Source organism: Limanda limanda, chromosome 23 (genome assembly GCF_963576545.1).
Source record: "Limanda limanda chromosome 23, fLimLim1.1, whole genome shotgun sequence".
NCBI lineage: Eukaryota > Metazoa > Chordata > Actinopteri > Pleuronectiformes > Pleuronectidae > Limanda > Limanda limanda.
In genome coordinates, this window is record NC_083658.1 from 8,620,492 (window position 1) to 8,639,702 (window position 19,211).

General features: G+C 42.4%; 4 protein-coding genes and 1 non-coding gene across 6 annotated transcripts; 3 read left to right on the plus strand and 2 right to left on the minus strand.

The window, feature by feature from the left end:
• Positions 1-343: 343 nt before the first annotated feature.
• Positions 344-415, minus strand: trnae-uuc (transfer RNA glutamic acid (anticodon UUC)). Its single transcript has one exon. It is a non-coding gene; the product is annotated as a tRNA-Glu (tRNA).
• Positions 416-588: 173 nt separating this feature from the next.
• On the plus strand, positions 589-4,137 carry wbp4 (WW domain binding protein 4). Its single transcript, XM_061066859.1, has 10 exons — positions 589-842; positions 1,012-1,084; positions 1,175-1,237; positions 1,987-2,113; positions 2,199-2,387; positions 2,476-2,543; positions 2,637-2,712; positions 2,841-3,049; positions 3,141-3,388; positions 3,491-4,137. Coding segments are annotated over exons 1-10 (1,266 nt in total). The 5' UTR covers positions 589-840; the 3' UTR covers positions 3,702-4,137.
• A 498-nt stretch (positions 4,138-4,635) lies between these two features.
• On the minus strand, positions 4,636-9,743 carry mtrf1 (mitochondrial translational release factor 1). Of its 2 annotated transcripts, XM_061066845.1 has the most exons (9): positions 9,316-9,743; positions 8,135-8,232; positions 7,974-8,055; positions 7,775-7,882; positions 7,273-7,445; positions 7,058-7,175; positions 6,810-6,946; positions 6,637-6,735; positions 4,636-4,929 (listed from the first exon to the last, which is right to left on the minus strand). In XM_061066845.1, exons 1-9 carry the CDS (start codon positions 9,698-9,700, stop codon positions 4,792-4,794), a joined length of 1,338 nt encoding a protein of 445 aa, XP_060922828.1. In that variant the 5' UTR covers positions 9,701-9,743; the 3' UTR covers positions 4,636-4,791. The 2 variants fall into 2 exon arrangements, with proteins under 2 accessions (XP_060922828.1, XP_060922829.1); XM_061066846.1 differs by lacking the exon at positions 6,637-6,735.
• Positions 5,434-6,478, plus strand: LOC132996552 (5-formyltetrahydrofolate cyclo-ligase-like). The gene has a single exon (XM_061066847.1). It carries the CDS (start codon positions 5,548-5,550, stop codon positions 6,046-6,048), a length of 501 nt encoding a protein of 166 aa, XP_060922830.1. The 5' UTR covers positions 5,434-5,547; the 3' UTR covers positions 6,049-6,478.
• Positions 9,744-9,947: 204 nt separating the features above from the next.
• Positions 9,948-12,470, plus strand: LOC132996909 (coiled-coil domain-containing protein 122-like). Its single transcript, XM_061067270.1, has 6 exons — positions 9,948-10,014; positions 10,369-10,466; positions 11,014-11,412; positions 11,517-11,633; positions 11,796-11,869; positions 12,078-12,470. The coding sequence occupies exons 1-6, from the start codon at positions 9,987-9,989 to the stop codon at positions 12,160-12,162; spliced, it is 801 nt and encodes a 266-aa protein (XP_060923253.1). The 5' UTR covers positions 9,948-9,986; the 3' UTR covers positions 12,163-12,470.
• Positions 12,471-19,211: the final 6,741 nt, after the last annotated feature.

Sequence of the window (19,211 nt, forward strand, 5' to 3'; positions counted from 1 at the left end):
CATACTGCACAGTCGGCAACGGGTGATGACGCAAGCAAGTTGGATCCCAGCAGTAGACATCAAACCTCTCTGCTTTGATGCCTGCTATGTTTTTCAATCTACAAATAATCATAATTCAGTTTTCACTTTGAAAGTGTTTGTATGGATTTGAACTCTTTGATTATTTCTTCTTAGTTGTTATTTTTTTCCTTCATTGTATATTACTTATTCTGATACATTTTCTTGATATAAATATAATTTCAATTGGGTATAAAAATTATGATAGTTAATTTGAATGTGTCTATTTAAGTGTAATCTATCTAGTCTGTGCAAGAGACTGTTAAACCATAATGTAAAAGAGCAGTTCCCATACCGGGAGTCGAACCCGGGCCGCCTGGGTGAAAACCAGGAATCCTAACCGCTAGACCATATGGGACACGTAGCACAGAAGGTCCGTACGTAGATTGTTATAGACGAGGCATTCAATTGGTATATGTTACGGTCGTGATTACGGATTGTTTTCTACGATACTCCGCCAGGAGGCATTAGAGAGTCACTACACACTGGTTTGCCTTCTGCGCAACACAACCCAGCTGACACGACTGATCCACGATCCAACACAATCAAACTCCTACACATTCTTATTCCAAACACGTGCTAAACTCTCTCAACGTATCACGATCCATTATTTACAATGTTTTGATTTCAACCCTGAAGCGCAAGCATCGTCCGTGTCTGGCGACGGTTGACGACGTCATCACCGACGGACGGTGTTGTCCTGAAATGTGGAGCTGGTGTTTCCATTGATCTTTTTCGATTTAACGTCCTCGTCCCGCTTCAATCGACCAAAGCTGAACTAAAATGTAAGTGCGTTCACACACTGGCGGGTTTTAGCTACTTGATACCGGGAAGGACCAGTGAGGTTTTCCGTCCTGAACAGGATTTCTGACAATATAGCCACGTTAGCTGCCCATGCTAATGCTAATCTAACTCATTCATGTGTTTGTGACCTGCTCATTTGTGCGTTTTCAGGGCCGACTACTGGAAGTCCCAGCCGAGGAAGTTCTGTCAGTACTGCAAGTGCTGGATCGCAGACAACAAGCCGGTGAGTCGGCTGAAAGATGGAGGTTATATATCCAAGTGGACTAGTTAACATGTCATGCTAATGTCTTCCCATGTTTGTCTTGATCTGCAGAGCGTCGAGTTCCACGAACGAGGGAAGAATCACAAAGAAAATGTGGCAGCCAAAATTTCAGAGGTATTCACAATGTTTTTTGTTTTTTTTTCTGCGTTTTCACAATATACAACAGTTAGTACAAATTTAACAATTAAAAGGAGACAAAGAAGGGAATTAGATAAGACGATTCCAGATGATTCAGTAACCATTGCTTGACAGAATTGGAGAATGAGTTGAAAGTCGTAATGTTCCTTAGTTGGATGTGCTGCTCAATGGGAAAAGGCTGATTATGAAAAAGGATTTTAATCTACAACTGAAAGGAAAGTGTTTTATATATATTAAGATTTGAGTTGTATCACTGTAAATATCTTCCATTTGCACGAGGCAAGTTCTGATCAACCTGTCTTATCAATGGCAATAGATATGCATTAACGCTTCAAGTAATTAGCAAAATAAGATATATAGATAACCAGACATCAGTGGTTCAAATACTAGTCACCAATGTCTCTTTGTATCTGACTAAATATTCAGTTTACTTTGAAGTCTGTCCAAGAAAAAACATCAAAGGATCATACAAAAGATGCAGAAATAGCCAAATATATGACATCTCATGAATTTTATGGATTTAGTTTCTGTTTCTTTTATTCAGTCAGCTAATTAGGTAATTATTGCATCTCAAATGTTGTGGGCTTTTGATATATCAACAGCCCACAAAAACTCCCCTGTCTTGGCACAGCTCTTGGGACTGGCAGGGGAGATAAGGTCCAGGCTCTCCTTTGATTGGCCGCTTTTCGATGTCGCTCATGTCTTCCTATCTTTCCTTTCTGCAGATTAAAAAGAAGAGCATGGACAAGGCCAAGCAGGAGGCACGTCAGGATAAAGACTTTGCAGCGATGGAGGAGGCTGCGCTGAAGGCGTACGAGGAAGATCTGAAGAGGATGGAAAGGGAGGAAGCAGGTAACTGCCTTTTTTACTGTGAAATAGTGTGTAACTGTGTAGGAGGAACTTGTTTTTGTTTACGTTACATTTTGTTGTGGGTTAGGATTAGGTCCGCTGGTCGAACCCCCAACAACTCCTCGACCGAAACCTGTGGTCATATGCCAGACCAAAAAACAGTACAAGAAAGAACTCAAGTCAAACAAGAAATCCGCAAAGCAAAGAGAAACACAGGTTTGGGCTGAAGGCCGGTCAGAAGATGGACACACGTACTATTACAACTCAGAAACCGGAGGTGAGCAAACTGCTATTCTATAACATTTCAATTTAAAACCGTCAAACTGGGCTCGTTTTATGATTTTGTCCATGTTCTTTAACTACAGAATCTCGATGGGAAAAACCTGAGGATTTCGGACAACGTCCACCCTCTGCTCACAATGGCCAGACTCAGGTTAATAACAAAATGTGATATTTTCTAATGTGCACTTTATTATGCTGCTGTTCATACCACGTATATATACATTCATATTGTGTTTGTTTTCAGAGCTTTTCAAGCTGTCCTTGGATGGAAGCTGTCAGCCCCGATGGTTTTACGTACTACTACAACTCAGGGACTGGAGGTAGAATTTGTTTCCATGCATTCACTCTTTATTCTAATTAACTGGTATTTAATCCAAGTCTTTGTTCCTTTTTATGGTCAGAGATACTTTACTGATAAATCATCCGCTTTGTCTTTCTCACCTCTCAGAGTCCAGCTGGGAGAAACCAGCAGACTTTACTCCCTCTGCAGCATCTGGGTCTGGATCCGGCAAAGAACAGAATCGACAGGAGCCTTCTACCCCTCACCCCGAGCCACTTTCAGCAGAAGAGAGCTCCGGTGAGGCCCAGGCATCTAAGGAGGCGGGGATCCCTGAAGAGGCCAGTCAGCTGTCCAACATCCCAAAGATCAGCTTTAGGGTGAGAAGAGTCCTGGTAGAGGATTACTGAAAAGGATTCGGCTTTTGTCGCTAAAATTTTATCAAAACAAATCTTTTGTGTTTGTCCTTAGAAACGGAAAACCGAGGACAGGCCCTCGGACGTGGAGGAGGACAAAGAAGATAAAGCCGCTGATGATGCTCCCAAAGAAGTTGCCACAGAGATGAAAAAAGAGGAAGAGGTCCAAAGCACAACAGCTGAACCCGAGGAGAAGAAAAAGGAAGAGAAGAAGAAAGAGGTCGTGGTAAGGCAAGCCAAAAAGCCAAAGAAGGCCAATCCATATGGAGTCTGGGAAGAGATCCAGGAAGAGGAGGATCCATAGTAAGTAAAGAGTGTGAACCAGTTTGAATGGTTGATAAAGAGGAGATACTGATACTAAGCTTGTGAAAACGCTGTAACCCATTTTCTCTCTTTACCCTCCAGTGCCAACATTGACTTACAGCTGCCCAAGGTGGAGTGGAGCGCTGTCTGCCCTCCGGCTGAACTGCAGCCGGAGCCCAAGCCCAAGTTTGGTGAACGATTCATCACGTCACTCGGAGACCAAGGCGGACCCGCTTCGTTCAGGAAAAACAAGATGCAGAACGGAAAGTCCAGGAGCCTCCGAACCAGAGAGGACAGCGACGACGACGATTGACACGTCAGAACTTTGACGGCAGAATTAGACTTTTACCCAATAATGACAAAAAATCTTTCTAGGAACTTTTGGGTCCACCATTTTGGGGGGGTGAAAAATTGGCCTTAAACAAATATCACAAATCATGCTTTTTCTCTGCGCTGAAACCTTTGCAACACTTTCAGTCTTCAGGTTGGTTTGGTCTCATTTGAACAGTATAGCAGACATTCAGTGTGATGAGTTTATTCACGTGAACAATGTTTCTTCCTGTTTGGAAAATGCCGCTGTATCCATTCAGAGCAGTTCAATAACTTCTTTTGTATCTGAGTTTTTTTACCCGTGTAAATTATGAAAAGGCGAGTGGAAACATTGCAGTACTTGTTAATTAATGTGAATGACTGTCATATTTTATAAAGTTGAAAAATCTGTTCTAAATAAATGATCATAGTTAATTTCACTAATTCGTGATTGATGAATGACTAATAAAACATTATGACGAGGGGAAATGTACTGGAGGTTGGCTCGGCTGGCACACACATGCAGGGTGGGACATGCAATGGGTGTGTGTGTGTGAGATATAAAGCTGATTATCACCCCGACTGGCAGAGAACCATGAAGAGTGTTTACTGACAATAAACACGAGTGCTGTCTGTTGACACTGAATGTCAACAGACAGTTTTACTGAACATTACTAAGGAGTTAAGATCGTGGTGCTGACTGATTATGACCTGGACAACTGAATGCTAAACACCGTCATTGTGATAGTTTTTTTTAGAATATAAATGAAAATTCCTATCGCTAAAGAAAAGTACATTTTTAACTTACAACAGCGAGTAACACATCCCTTTGTTTAAACTATATAATCAATACATTAATATGACTCATTGTTTAAGAAATTACCTTGACACAAAATACATAATTTAATATTTTATTATAAAAATAAATACTTCAAATTATGATGCTCCTGAAGCTACATGCTTTGCATCTTTACTCTTGCTAAAGCATAAATATCAATTATAGTAATATTACAATAAAACATTTCAGCATAGTACCTAATCATCCTCAAAACTAAAATACTGTACATTCAGTCCACTTCACCAGAAGTTGAGTGTCAATCTGCAGATTTACCAGATTCTGGTTGTGTCAAACTGCTGCTGCTCTCTACCACCTCCAGGAGAGCCTCCCTCCATGTGTGTTCATGTACGTCAGAGATCAGATCGTCAAGAGCCTCCCCTCCTCTCATGAACTCCTGCACACGGAACAGAACCAGTAACTGATTTTAACAGGGGTTACAGTTTATAAACGGGTGTGACGGAGCGCACGGCGTTCGTCACGTCAGTAGGACACTTCCTGGTTACACGTGTGAGGCGGGGCGCACGGCACCCGTCGCGGCAATAGTACACTGCCCGTTTAAACATATGTGTCTAATGTTAAGTGTATGTGTTGACGTAAGTGAATGCTTTGCTCGTTACCGTGGTTCAGTGTCGCGCCGGTGTTTGGGGAAGGCGAGCAGTCCGGAAATACGGATATAAATAGACGCTCACTTCCGGTTCACTTCCGGTGTAACCGGAAGTGAACCCGCATTTGGTTTAAGATTTGTTTAGGCTGTTATAGGAATAGTGGGCTATGCATTCAAGTAATAATTGTGTTAAATATGTTACCGTGCATCTTTCCAGGGATATGGAACTAAGTTTATTAGCTGTTAAAGCTTCTGTGTTTTTACGGACCTGGAACACGTGTTGAGATATTTACAGTGTGGTGTGTGTCATGTGCTGTCACACTTGTCAATGTTTAACTTGTCGAAGGTTGCATGAAGCGCCACGCTATGTCGAGCCCGTTTTCTGACAGAACACACTTTATCTAGGTAATGGCGGCCCTGCGAGCGGCGAAGCAGGCGCTGAGGAAAGCGATCAAGACACGGGTAGCAGCGCTGAGTGACGAGGAGAAACAAAGACAGTCCCTGGTGGTTTCGCAGAAGCTTTTCCGACATCCCAAATATGTGTCCTGCAAGAGGATTGCACTGTTTCTCAGCATGCATGATGAAGTGCTCACGGAGGAAATCATCAAAGACGCGTTCAAATTGGGAAAGAGCTGCTTCATCCCCAGATATGAGAGGAGTTGCAGCCATATGGACATGTTGCAGCTCACCAGTCTGCAGGACATGGAAACGCTGCCCCTGACCTCCTGGAACATCAGACAGCCTGCTGAAGATGACAACAGCAGAGAGGAAGCACTGGCTGCAGGTCTGGACCTAATCTTGATGCCAGGCCTGGGTTTTGACCTAATGGGGAAGCGTCTGGGACGAGGGAAGGGCTACTACGACGCCTACTTGGAACGCTGCATCAAATACTCTCAAGGAAAACCGTAAACCATTGCCTTGGCCTTCAAAGAGCAGCTGTGCCAGGAAATCCCTGTTGATGACAACGATGTGCTCATTGATGAAGTTCTGTATGAGGATGATGAGTAACTGGTCAATCACCAGAGGTGCATTATCATTACCAATGCACACATTTTCACTGCAGACATTTAATTTGATTTAGCAGTAGAAGCTCAAATTGCCTTCATTAATATATTGTATTTAGCATTATACAAGCTAAGATGCAAATTCAGTGGCTGCAACTGAGAGGACGTGAGTCTGCGAGCTCCCTAGAAGTATTTTCACGGAAAGTATATTGCTATTGTAATCATTTATTTGGGCCATAGTGCTTATTTGTTTTCTTATTTTCAAGTGTTTGTTTTTTTTTGCTCTTTTGTTTTATTTTATATTTTACTGCCTTGTAAGCATTATTTTGGTAATAATAAAATACCCTCTTACAAACGGCATCTCCAAGTACTCCTGAGAGTGATTTCCAACGCGCTCAGCCGCTCGTCGTCATACCTACCTTTAACAACGGGCTAAATTCCATATGGTTTGTTCTGAATTTGGAGACACGCCGACACTCCCTTCAAATCTAACCTTAATCTCTCGGGTAACGTATCCAGTCCTGTGGTCTGTGACGCGGTCCTGGCTGAAGTTGTAGGTGCGAATCCTCTCCGACTGAGAACGTGTGCCCACCTGATGTCGGGAACATGAGCATGAAGAAGCTGCAAAAATATAATCGTCATACATTTCTTTATCCAATTGCTCACCTGCTGCTTTCGTGCCGTGTGCCTTTGCTTATCCTCTTTCCCCATCATGCCCTGGTACAGCCGGGCCCTCAGCACGCGAATGGCGAGTTCTCTGTTTTTCAGCTGAGAGCGAGTCTGCTGACATTCGGCGGTGATGCCTGTAGGGAGGGTGATTAAGGATTTGTGAGACATGAAAGCGGAACTGAATCTTGATTTTTTTAAAACCTAAACCTCTGAGGTGGGTCGAGAACATGTCTGCTTGGTTTTACCTGTGGGGAGATGAACGATGCGCACGGCACTGTCGGTTGTGTTGACGCTCTGACCCCCGGCACCTCGAGCTCGGAATGTGTCGATGCGAAGATCCTTTGGATCAATGTGGACGTCAAACTATGCACACAAAAAGAAAGAAATACTTTTTATAAGATGCTTATAAACGCATGGTTGGTGAGAAGGCAGGTGGTAAAGAGAAAGCGATAAAGCAAACCTCCACTGGCTGAGGCAGGATGATGACAGTCATGGTTCCCGTGTGGATCCTCTGCATCCTGGAGGAGAGGCCGACCTCCGGGATCCTCTGCACCCGGTGGGTTCCTCCTTCGTGCTTCAGATATCTGTACACGTTGTCCCCGGCTATTCTTACAGCAGCATGGTGCAAACCACCTGAGACACAAAGTCAACCGATGTTACACCTTTTCTATCATGGCCCTCTTTAGACTTTGTGACTTCTACAGCAAAACACCATTGGTGTGACTAATAACATTAATACTGCTGGAAAAACCTCAACTTTAAATCTGTACCTGTAATAATAAATCTGTAAAACATATACTATTTTATGCTTCCCCACTTAAATTAACATTTATCCAAATTGTCTATTTAGATTTTCCATAAAAACACATTAAATCAGACAAGAAACAACAGACGTGACTCACTGCACATGACCTAAGGAAGAGGATGAATAAAACTAAAGTACAAACAGAAATATGAGTTACCAAAGTCAGCAGATGTGTAGTTGTAAACCTCAAAGTCCCAGTTCTTATAAAACGCAAAACCCTGGTACATGTCAAACATTTCTTTGGTGAACTGTTGACAGATGTCCCCTGAAATCACAGAGAGAGAGAGAACTTATTCTTAATGCAGGCAAGTGAATCAATCACAAACTGGGAGTCCAAATGATCTGCATCCACGCACCTCCTGTAGTTCGTCCTGATACGACCTCCAGCAGGACATTACTCGAGTCCAGAGGGTCAGAGGGCACCAGAGCTTTAATCAACTGGAAAGAAAGAAGGTTCACTCGTTAATACAAAATCTTCAACATGCGCTAAATCATCATAATGCCTGTGGGTTCTTACATCTTCTCTTAAGGCCAAAATCTTGCTGAAGATTTGTTCTTCCTCCTCTTTTAGCATCTGCATCAGTTGCTCATCTTCATCATTGGTACCGACCGACCCTGGAGGAAAACACAACATGATGTGCGCATGTTAAGATATTTGGATACTATTTATTGATCTCTACAAGAACATGGACATTTGCTTGACGTAGTAACACAGACTTATTATTTTCAAATCTAAAACTTTATTTCCTGTGTCAATACAAAATGATTCCTTGGAGGTTACACAAAGAACATGGAAGTAAAATAATATTCATGTGCTTGGCCAGGATCTGGAAAAAGTTGTGAATGCCTATGTACATTAATTATGGCATTTATTAAACAACATCTACTAAAAGTCTGGGGCATCATATGTGCGAGCTGTGCAAGCAAATCTGTTTTAGAACAAAAGTGTGAGCTGAAATTGTCTAATTCTATTTATTCAGAGATTCTAATAATGTTTAGGACATCCATCGCACAGCTATAAGACGGATATGTGATTTAACATCATCTAATAAAGGGCTGGGGTACAAATCAACATCTGTAACGTGACATTTATAGAAATGAATTCATTAGACAAGTTTGATCGTGATAGAAGTTTGTCCATATGACAGAATAAAAACAAACACACAAGGGATTAGGTTCGTGTTTTGCTGTCATGTATTAGTGACCTAACTCTTTGAGGTTCTTCCCTCCGGAAGGAGGCTGCGGGCCATCAGGACCAAAACCTCCCGCCACAAGACCAGCTTCTTCCCGACTGCAGTTGGCCTTATCAACAAGGCCCGGGACCCCTACCTGACTCGGACTTTTATTCCACCCCCACACCTCTAGGATGTGTTAAATTAAACATATATTATATTATACTGCATTACATTGCATATTGCAAGTTGACACTGTTCACTGTTTTGCATTTAGCATTTCACTTTTTACTTCACTTTTTATATCTTTTTATTCAGAAATGTTTATGTCAAAATAAATATTACTTTGTATAAATATTGGTAAAAAGTGAGTAAATATATACTGGTTTCCAATTTTTTATTGCCCTCCTATGTATGTATGTATTTAGTGCGTTTTTATCTTTCTATGTTCATTGTATGCACCTTTTATTGCCAAACGTACTCGGCAATCAAATACTTCTGATTCTACATAACTAAGATCCCTCACCCTGCAGCAGTGACCGAACCTCCTCCCGGTCTCTCAGGGCTTGTTCGACCCTCTCCTGTAGATGAACCAGAGGCAGCAGCTCAGAGTGTCTCCTCATCAGCTGCTTCCGGTCCGACTCGTCCAGGTAAAGCTGCTGCAGCTTCTCCCCGAGCTGCCCGTGCTCCTGCACCAGCTGCTGCAGGTACCTCTGGACCCCCCGGTGCTCGGACATGTCCCCGGCAGCACTGTGAGACAGACGTGTTGATCCCTGTGTCCTCCACCGAGGCTCCACTGTGATGTTAGCATACTTCTTCAAGTGTCCTCCTGTCAGTGTCCTCCATCGTCCTCTGAAGCTAGGACAGTGAACTACACGAGTGCCCAGTGTAAACCAGCGGCCGACGAGCATTGCGCAACATTTACAAAGCAACAGGGGGGGGGAGACAAACAGATTACACGTGTTGTCTCTGTGTTTTCATTGCAACCTTAACCGCCAGGAAGAGGAACCGGATGTCGTTCTTCTTCTTGCTTAAATAGCGGCTGTGAAATCATATTATAGTTGCAGTACCGCCACCTACTGGGCTGAAATGGCTTATTTGTAGTTTTTTTTTTTTTTTACAGCATCTGTCCAATTACTAGCTACGTCAGAGCTTCACCATTAGCCAGCTGACAGCTAACTCAAGCTAACAGTTAAAATGACCGACTGTAGAATCAGTGAAGACGGTAAGATGATTTTAAAACTATTTAAATAGACTAACTGATTAAAAAGTTCATAAATAACACCAGTTTAACAACTATGAACAGTTTAGCTTTTACTAACACAAATGTAAACATTGTGAGCTAATTATTAGCTAATATTAGCTTATTTTAAACCTACAAAGCAACTTAGCTCTAAAAGTATTTACTGTGGTTATAACATCAGCCATAGGTAAAATTATACATGTTTCAAATTATAACATGAGGAAATGACACCTGCAAACACTACTAGCTAATCAGAGCTTTCTAAATGGCTTCCTATTTGTTTAACATCTATCTTGTAAAGTCACAGTCCAGCTGGTGTTTGTCTTTGTCTCTCAGGTTCTTCACTGACCAAGGCCGTGGAGGACGTCAGTCAGCACAGCTTCACGCAGACCAAGGCTCTGAAGGAGAAACAGAAAACCCTCAACTCCCTGCAGGTTCACATTCATGCTTCCACTCAATACACACATCACAAGCTACATGAGCTTCTACACAACACTGTGTGTGTGTTGACAGTACGTGGTAGTCGTAGGTGTTGCAGTAAAGGTAGAAGTAAAATAAATGATAAAGAATAAACATAAATCTAGATAAGACAGTGATTTACAATAGGGAGATTTACTGTGTTACAGCAGCAAAGAGGGAATAGTGAAATACACACTCAGGAAAGGTATTGAATAGGTAAAAAGTACAATATAAACACAAGGAATTATTAAAAGTCATCCTATTATTGCTGCCACATCTCTCCATTTATCGATTTTCCTCCTGAATATTATTAATTTGATTAAGGACAGAGGGTGTTGCACCTTTTTAAGCCCTATGACACAAATTGTGATTTATGAATAGTGGCAATACAAATACAATTGATTGATTGACTCTTGCCGAGGGTCAAGGCCAGAGGACGTTATGCCTGGCTATATCCTGATTGTCTCACCATAGCTTAGTTATGTTGTCACTGTTTTAACAAAACAATGCCCCCTTCTCCAGGCTACTCTTTCAGATGTTGAGAAGAAGGCCGAGATGGCAGAGCAGGAGCTGAGATCTAAGGTGAGGGACTCCCTGGTGCTGGAGGGCAACGTGGAGCACCTGCAGCGGCAGACAAAAGTCCTTCAGGATCGTTGTGTGTCCATCAACAAGGAAAACACACAACTCCACGTTCGCATATGTGAGGAGGAAGAGAACGCTTGCACGACGCTGGCAGGGTTCGACACCTACCGACAAAAGATGGAGGGTCACGCAGCCGCTGTTTTGCGTGTGGCGAGCCAGACGGAGGCCTTTAAAGAGCTGGAGGAGAAGAGAGCGCTGGTCAGGAGGCTGACCCAGAAGAAAGAGGAGCTGAGGGAAGATCTGGAGAGCTCTAATGGAAACACAGCACATCTGGCAAAGGTGGAGAAGAAATTCATTTGTTTATAACCCCAGAAACCTCTCACAGTAAACTGCTGCATTCGTAACTATTATATATATATTTCTTATCATTTGCTTTTCTGCAGGGAGAGATTAAGGCTCTGAAGGGCGAGGTCTATTTGATGAGGCAAATCGTAGCTGAGCAGAGAGAGCGACTGCAGAAGGAGTTTGAGACTCACACCCGGATGAAGAAAGACATAGAGGTGTGGCAAAAAATATCAAGTGCAGCACCTTTTAACATCTCATTTTAGAACATAAAGAATGAATAAAGATAATAGGATTCAAGCCCAAGATCAGAGGTTGAGTTCTGGTTTTAGCCTCACATGAAAACTCCTCAGTCTTTGTTTGTGTCTCCACTGCCTCAGATCCAGAACAGGCGTTACGAAGCCATCGTCAAGCGCCTCCACTGCCAGCTGAGCAGGGCCCAGTCTGCCCACAGGTAACAAACACAAAAACAACACCAGTGAGGACACCAACCTCTTTTTATGCATTAGTTAAATGCTCAAGTATGTTTATTTACGGAGACGCAAACAGCAAAATGACAGCTCTAAAGATACAGAAAATACACAACATATTTAATAACTTATTTCACAGAATTGCAGTTGTAATGTTCCCAATTTTAAAAGGCTACATCTGCTTTTCTTTAGGCAAATGTGTGACGATATCTACCACATGGAGAGGCAGCTGGCTGAGCTCAAGAAGCAGTCCTCACAGGGCACCGGGGCCAGTTAACTGTAGTGTCGGCTTGTCTAATTTGAATTTGCTTTACGCAAGGTTATTATAATTGTCTTCTTATCAGATCCAATATTACCAATTGTTATTCATATTCAGTTTCTGATTAAGAATGGTTACCGTTGCAAATTTTGAACAGCAGGGGTCAGCAGTGTCAACTAAATACCTCTGTCTGTTTAACTTCATCACAATACCCTCATCTAATCTGCTACAGACTGGCAGTTTGATACCAGATAATAACATAAAGGTTCAAGCTGCATATGTTCCAATAAACGCACAAGTTGGAAAACTATACAAGTGTTAAAATGTTTGGCCTGTTGGCACATTATTAAATCCCCTTCAACAGCAGGGCAACATGCAGGAGTGTTTTAATTTATTAGGAACTGGTCTGGAAAACATTGGGGATAACAGAAGCAGGGTGTGAGATGGGCTTCAGGTCAGTGGTGACTGTGTATCGGCTTGTCCGGTGTGTGTGTGTGTGTGTGCACGTGTCCACAACAGAACAAAAGCCAAGTGTCCAAACTCCAACTGTCGATGCAATGGTGTTGTTTTGGAACACGCTGTTCCGAGCGTCCGCTTCACCGGGCCGCTTGATGTTCTGCGAGATGACAGTCCCACTGTCGACTAACAAGGGCGTGACTGTGCTCCTTCAGCCATCGCTCAAAACTAATTACACAAACCAAAATGGCTTTTCAGACAATTACCCCTCGTAAGAATGTGTCGCGTCAGCTTCTGAGAAAAGCAACAACATGTGAAATTGAGTACATTTGCTTGATTTTCACATTTGTTTTATCATGTGAATCCTGCTCTTTCAGACTATATGTGTCTTTTTATTATTAGAACAGGGACATAAAAGCGAAGGCAACCGTGGAAATGCATTTTCCAAGAACTGGAGAATCTGTAGACATATACACAAATGTACAAATGTAGATTTTGATAAACTGGAGCTGAAACTATAGCAAATTGGAAAGATAAGAAAAACAGTAGTTTCTTCTGTTCTGTACACAAACCTAGCAATGTTTTGACTACAGAATCCTTTTTTTGTATTTGTGCAGTTTCTATTTTTATCTTAAATCTGCCACGTGCGTATATGTGACTACTAAACAACTCTATAACAAAAACTAAACATTTTAAGACAAATACCGGAAACTATTTCATATTTGAAAACCATTATTCTGTGAAATATTTGTGCAAACATCGAGCAGTACACTGTGAAGTAATCATAGCTTTTAATTTAACAATGTGTATAACAATGTCTATGCAGACCACATGATTAATTACCTACAACTTAGGACTGTGTTTATTACCCGTCTCAACCACAAACTGTTGTTAGGTGTGCTATTTTCTTAAAGGTGTGCACTTGGAGATATCTAGCCAGTGTGGATGTGTGTTTCCCTGCAGCACAGCTCGATCTGAATTACCTTATTTTCTGTTCTCAGCCTCACAGCTCTGTGCTCTGTCCCCGCTGACGCTGCCAAGCCCCAGAGCTGCTGTGCTCGGCCTTTTAAAAACACGCAATAATGACACGCAACCTTTTCAATTAGCAAAAAAACATCCTCCTAGGGAGGAGAGTCCAGAATATATATACAACAATATTCTCCAATGTCAAAGAGTGAATTTCTATTGCGTATTTGTATATGACATGTGCCTGCATGCGTGCCACTCCCAACAGTGTCACCTTTGAGAATAAACAGCTCTTTTTTTTCCTCATAACAACAATAACATTCCAGGAGCCAACGTAACCGAGTGTGTACAAATGGTTTCGACCATGAAATATCAGTTATCAGGCGTTCTGTGTTGCACTTACTTAACAAGGGGTTTCCACATTGAGTTCCTTTAAAAGGAAAGGCTTCAAGTAAATGCCACAAATATCCTCCCAGTCCAGCTAATTAAGCCGAGCGGATTGGGGAATTCATCCAACACCGGCCTGTTACCATATGCCGGTTTCATTTGTTTGGCTGCGACACAATAATCTACTCCGTTTTGGCATCACTCATCGTTTCAAAATACACTTGGCCATTGAAACAATGAACCTAGGGGAACCAGCCGGCGGGAAACCTGAACAGCAATAAAACGACAAACATATGTCAGTTTAAGGGGATTGTTTTACAATGAAATACACAAAACACTCAAATGTATTCAGCTGTATCGCCATTTTCACAGCACTGTTTCTAAAAATTGTAGTTTCTTAATGTGTTACTCCCTCACCTCCCTCAATGAGACGTCCCTGTACCTCGTGCTGGCGTTTATTAATAAATGCCAGTGCCAATAAAACAGGCTTGGCGAGCTTTCACATCGATGGAGAGGCTCTCTGCAGAACGGCTGAGCTCATTTACTTTCTGTCCTCCTCAGGGGACGCAATGAGCCGTTTATTCATTTTATCCACACGGAAAGTGGAGGCAGGTGAGGAGAGATTGTGTGTACAGTTAAAATTCATCAACATTAAGACTAAAGACAAACACGGATTGCTGCAGCACAATCATTAGGTAACAAAATGTCTGCCCTCAGCCAAGGGATGGATTCTGGACAGCTTATGATTCACGTGAAGCTCAGTGTGTGCAGTTATCGGCATTGTTAGCATGTCGTGCGTGATTGTGTGCGTCTGTCTGGCATCTTTACAACCGTTTTCACTTTGCTCTGGCTGGCTGCCCGCGTGTATGTAATGTGGAGGCCGAGGAGACAGCTGACTCTTGAGTGTTTGAGAAATCGTTACGTGTGTGCCTCGCGTGTTGGGTTGTGTTGGGTTGTGTGTAATAAATTCCTGAGCACTTACCACTGTAGGTTGAGGTGTAGTTTGAGTTTGGCAGAGAAACCAGCGCTGCAAAAACAAAGTAGTAGAGGCGTTATATAAAAGCAAACAATGCACCGTGAGTGTGCTTGTTGTGTGCGAGTGTGGGTGAATGTGTGTTTGCATTGGTGGAATTCCACAGCTCACAGGTCACATCTAGGTATATGTTTTTTTTATCTCGGCTGCATTATCAATGTCTTCACATTTGTGCACGTGCAAGTGTGTGCAGGTGCATGCTGGGACTTTATCTCTGACTCCTGTGTTTCGCCCAATTCAAGCCCAGACTCGAGTTAAGATAAGACTCCGCCGGTGAAAACATGGTGTCGTCTTTAAGTGATGTAACTCATCTACGTGCACAGATCACGGCAAAATATCTTCTGTCAAATCCCTCTGAGAGAAAAAAGACTACTGTAAAAAATTACTGTAGACATAATATCCACATTTAAATGCTTCAAGATATTAACCTGTTTCTATGGGAACAAGATTTTACACTTTTAGACCAGGTCCAATCATTCTGGCTTTGCTACTGACATTTTCCCCAAGTAAGGATCTGCAACAAAAACAACAATATCTCAGTGTCTGCATCAGACTATCAAACATGACTACACTCTGAATAGTGTTGTGCATATTGTAATCCCTGGTTTCACTGGTTGTCTGATCTTCACTACCCTGAAACCATCGACCACACCCCTGGTACACGTCCTAATCCCAGCCTTGGGCCTGACTCCCACCCAGCAGCTGATGAGTATCGGGTGGCACTGTTTGTGTGGACAATCAGCTGATCGGCTGTTTGCATGCGACCACATTCTTCTTCTGTGACATCAGCAGCTCCCTGTCCACACCTGAGGTTAAGGTGGGAACGGGCGTTGAAACACGCCCTCGAATGATCATCCTCCCTCCTCTCCACGTCGTAGGACTCAGGAGAGGATACAGCATTTGTTTTCTCAGTTATAGAGATCAATTCCCAGAGAGACCTCCATTCTGTTATCGTTTCATTGTGACTTAAACAGATTTAGTGCTGCACAAGCTCTGAGGAAACAGCTTGGAGTCCACTTGCACTCAGAGTTCCACTGTGTTTACTTTTTTTCTGTTTGTCCAAGTAATTGCTGTCTTGGTAAAGTTATACAGACGGCTGCGTCTCACAGAGGAGTAATCCTGATTCACGAGAGCGGCCTCTGGTTTGTGTGTGGTTAACAACATAAAAAGAAGTGAGGAGGGGATATCCCTCTGAAGCTATGGCTATGGGAAACCACGGTGACGCTGCAAAGCCTCAAATTGCTCCCGTTGGTCAGCGTTAGACTAAACAGATCTACAGTTTACCGTTAAAACCTGCTGACTTTTAAACCTGGTGACCTATATTCCTTTTTCTTTTATCTGCTCAGATGAACTCGCCCACGGGTGATTAGTCATATTCAATTCATTTTTTCAAATTAGACCAGGTCCACTGGGTGAGTCACCGGGGCGTTTTTTTTTACGTTCCTCCTTTCCCGAGCCCGAGAGCTGTGCCCTTTGTTTCCTGGCATCGTCCGCACACAGAAACCGAGTCAAGATGCTCGGAGCTAAGTCAGGGTGTGGCTGGTCATTAGCTTGAGGAATGTTTGTGATTTGAACAGGCACAGAATGGCCCACAGATGAGTCCCACTACAGACGGCTAAACGTTCTCACCTGACTCCAGGAAGTGGGCTGGGACAGAAATAGATGCAATAAAGAAAACCTTTATCCCGCAAACACGCCGAGAGCCGAGCCTCACCCAGACATGTACCTAAGCAAAGTAAACAAAGGCATATATACTTTAATGTCCTGGTGCTCATGACAGATAAGATAACGTGTGTTAGGATGCATGAACACCTTTTATAGTACATGTGGGCAGGATGCACATGGTGCATATAGGGACTTATTCATACTCAAATGAGTCACGAGTCCAAAGTGGCACACACAGACACACAAACGTAAACACATATAGACTACACAGTATTGTGTAAGAGGCAGATAATCTGGTCCCACTGCATGTACAGTACAAATGTACATCTGGAGGTGTGCACAGTCAGCTGCACCCCCACCCACCAGGCTGTGAGTCATTCTTGTAAATGCTGCTCAGCATCTTAAATCCTCCGGCACTAATCACGGGACGGACACGGTGTACTGGCAGTTTACTTAAGTACGGGTAGCAGAAGCACAATTTACAATAAGAATAATAAACTTGATTTATGTTGGACCTTTCTCAATGATGTTAACAAATTGTTTTTCAGGGAAGGAACAATGGAACGCAAGCAGAGAAAAAACAACACTACAATAGATAGAATTATATAAATAAATAGGATTAGTTGGGGTAAATAGGAGCCAATCGTTTGTATAAGCTTTCATAATAACAAATGTTTTGCGAAGGGATTTGAAAGAATCAAGAGACTTAGTTAGTTAGTCCAAGTACAATGGGGAGGAAATTGCATAATGTGTGGCTGTTACAAAGCAAGACCAGCAGGGCTCCAGTCAAAGACCTTAGAGGTCAAGAGGGTATTTACCAGGTCAATAAGTCTGAAAGGTCTATTGGGTGCAAGGCCATGTGAGGCCTTTAAAGTGAGTGATAACATTTTTTTAATCAATATATCATTTTATAGGAAGCCAGTGTAGGGAGCCAGCACAGGTCGATGTGGTCATTAATTAATAGGAGAAACCTGAGTAAAGTGTATTACATTAATCAAGGCCAGATCATTTAAAAGCATGTGCAACTTTTTGCAAGTTAAGTAATTGATACTAAAAATATGTTGAAATTTGAAATGCTGCTTAGTAAAAGTTTGTAGGTTTCAGATTATAAAGTTATTTATTCTGCCACTGGATTATTGTTACTGACGCATTAATAACATTTTATCGATGGAGCTGGCGTCATTACGTTTCCATCTCAGATCACGTGTGTCGTGTTATATTTGCATCAATCACATTAATTATGAATTACACTTGTCCTCCCTACATTGAAGTGAACGGCTTAGTCTCAAGTGGACAGTTTATATGATTAATGTGTCAAATATTTTTTTGCATCTTATCAGCACATTTACACAGCTACAATTCTTGGGTTTTAATCTGATTGATTTGATCCAGATTTAAAAGCAGATTGATCTTGTGTATTTTTTGAATGAATTTGCCTGGTTGGTGTGTTTTGATTGCAAACGCAAGTGGGACAGCGCTGTCTTGTTCCCTCGCACCTTCTGCCCGCTGCTTATAAATAGTCTGGTAAATAAACAGTGCAATAGGATGTGAGATGCATGGTTGACATGCTGCACCTCTGCAGGCAGCCGGCAGCTGAGGCCTCCCTTGAAACTGCAGCACAAGACAGTGAAGTAGGACAGCGAGACACGGCAGCAGGGAGACCAAGGTCGTCCAATCACGGGACGGATGGGGTGTATCCTAATTGCAGACAGAACAGTAGGGGCAGTAAATTATGAATGAAATTCAGAGGGAAACTGTGGAGGGACGGAACTCAAATTCAGGGATCTTCTCTCTCTCTCTCTCTCCCTCCCTCCCTCTCTCTCTCTCTCTCCCTCCCTCTCTCTCTCTCTCTCTCCCTCCCTCCCTCTCTCTCTCTCTCCCATATAGGCATGAAAAAGTACATGCGGTACTGCACATACTGTTCCCTATTTATTTCCCCTCGCACAGGCCAAGAGAAACCACAGCTGCAGTTTTATCACTCTGCACAGAGTTTTTTTTCACAGGGCATCGAAAGTCGCCTCTGAAAACAAAAACAACATCCGCCCTTTTACTCGCCCTGTTCTGTTCCTCTCGTTTTCCTCCATGTACGTGACAGAGAACAAAAGAAAAAAAGATATTTATTTTTCGGGTTGGGGTCAGCAATGTTATGAAAAATGCATAGAAAACTACATTTACAGATAAAGTCTTATACGTCAAAGATGTCATTAAGGATAGGATATGTAGCAGTTCTTCATTAAAATATCTAAACACTACTTCTTTATGTTATATATTATGTTGCCTTTGGTGCTTACTTTAACCTAAATGTTTCCAATAATGTTCTATAACTCAGAGAAATCCCCAAATTTATTCAAAATAAAGGGACGTTTGGTCGACCACTTCGTACATCTCTGATATAACCTCAGAGGCAAATGGCATACGACGAAATAAAAACACACCGCTAGCCAGTTAGCCGGTCAACGGCTGAAAAGTACATACACCCGTGATTTGGCTTCATTTTTATACAGCGGGAAGAAGTAGAAACACGTCGTCCGTCTCGTTCTGTATTTAGATGTGAAAATAA

Excerpts from the sequence above, each read along its gene's own strand:
- wbp4 (XM_061066859.1), top strand. Across the intron at positions 2,713-2,840 it reads CTACAACTCAGGGACTGGAG|AGTCCAGCTGGGAGAAACCA; the intron begins GTAGAATTTGTT and ends CTCACCTCTCAG. Across the intron at positions 3,389-3,490 it reads CAGGAAGAGGAGGATCCATA|TGCCAACATTGACTTACAGC; the intron begins GTAAGTAAAGAG and ends TTTACCCTCCAG.
- mtrf1 (XM_061066845.1), bottom strand. The coding sequence starts at position 9,700 with ATGCTCGTCGGCCGCTGGTTTACACTGGGCACTCGTGTAGTTCACTGT. Across the intron at positions 7,446-7,774 it reads CTACACATCTGCTGACTTTG|GTGGTTTGCACCATGCTGCT; the intron begins GTAACTCATATT and ends TTTGTGTCTCAG. Across the intron at positions 4,930-6,636 it reads ACGTTACCCGAGAGATTAAG|GAGTTCATGAGAGGAGGGGA; the intron begins GTTAGATTTGAA and ends TTCCGTGTGCAG.
- LOC132996552 (XM_061066847.1), top strand. The coding sequence starts at position 5,548 with ATGGCGGCCCTGCGAGCGGCGAAGCAGGCGCTGAGGAAAGCGATCAAG.
- LOC132996909 (XM_061067270.1), top strand. The coding sequence starts at position 9,987 with ATGACCGACTGTAGAATCAGTGAAGACG. Across the intron at positions 10,015-10,368 it reads CTGTAGAATCAGTGAAGACG|GTTCTTCACTGACCAAGGCC; the intron begins GTAAGATGATTT and ends TTTGTCTCTCAG. Across the intron at positions 11,634-11,795 it reads GGATGAAGAAAGACATAGAG|ATCCAGAACAGGCGTTACGA; the intron begins GTGTGGCAAAAA and ends CCACTGCCTCAG.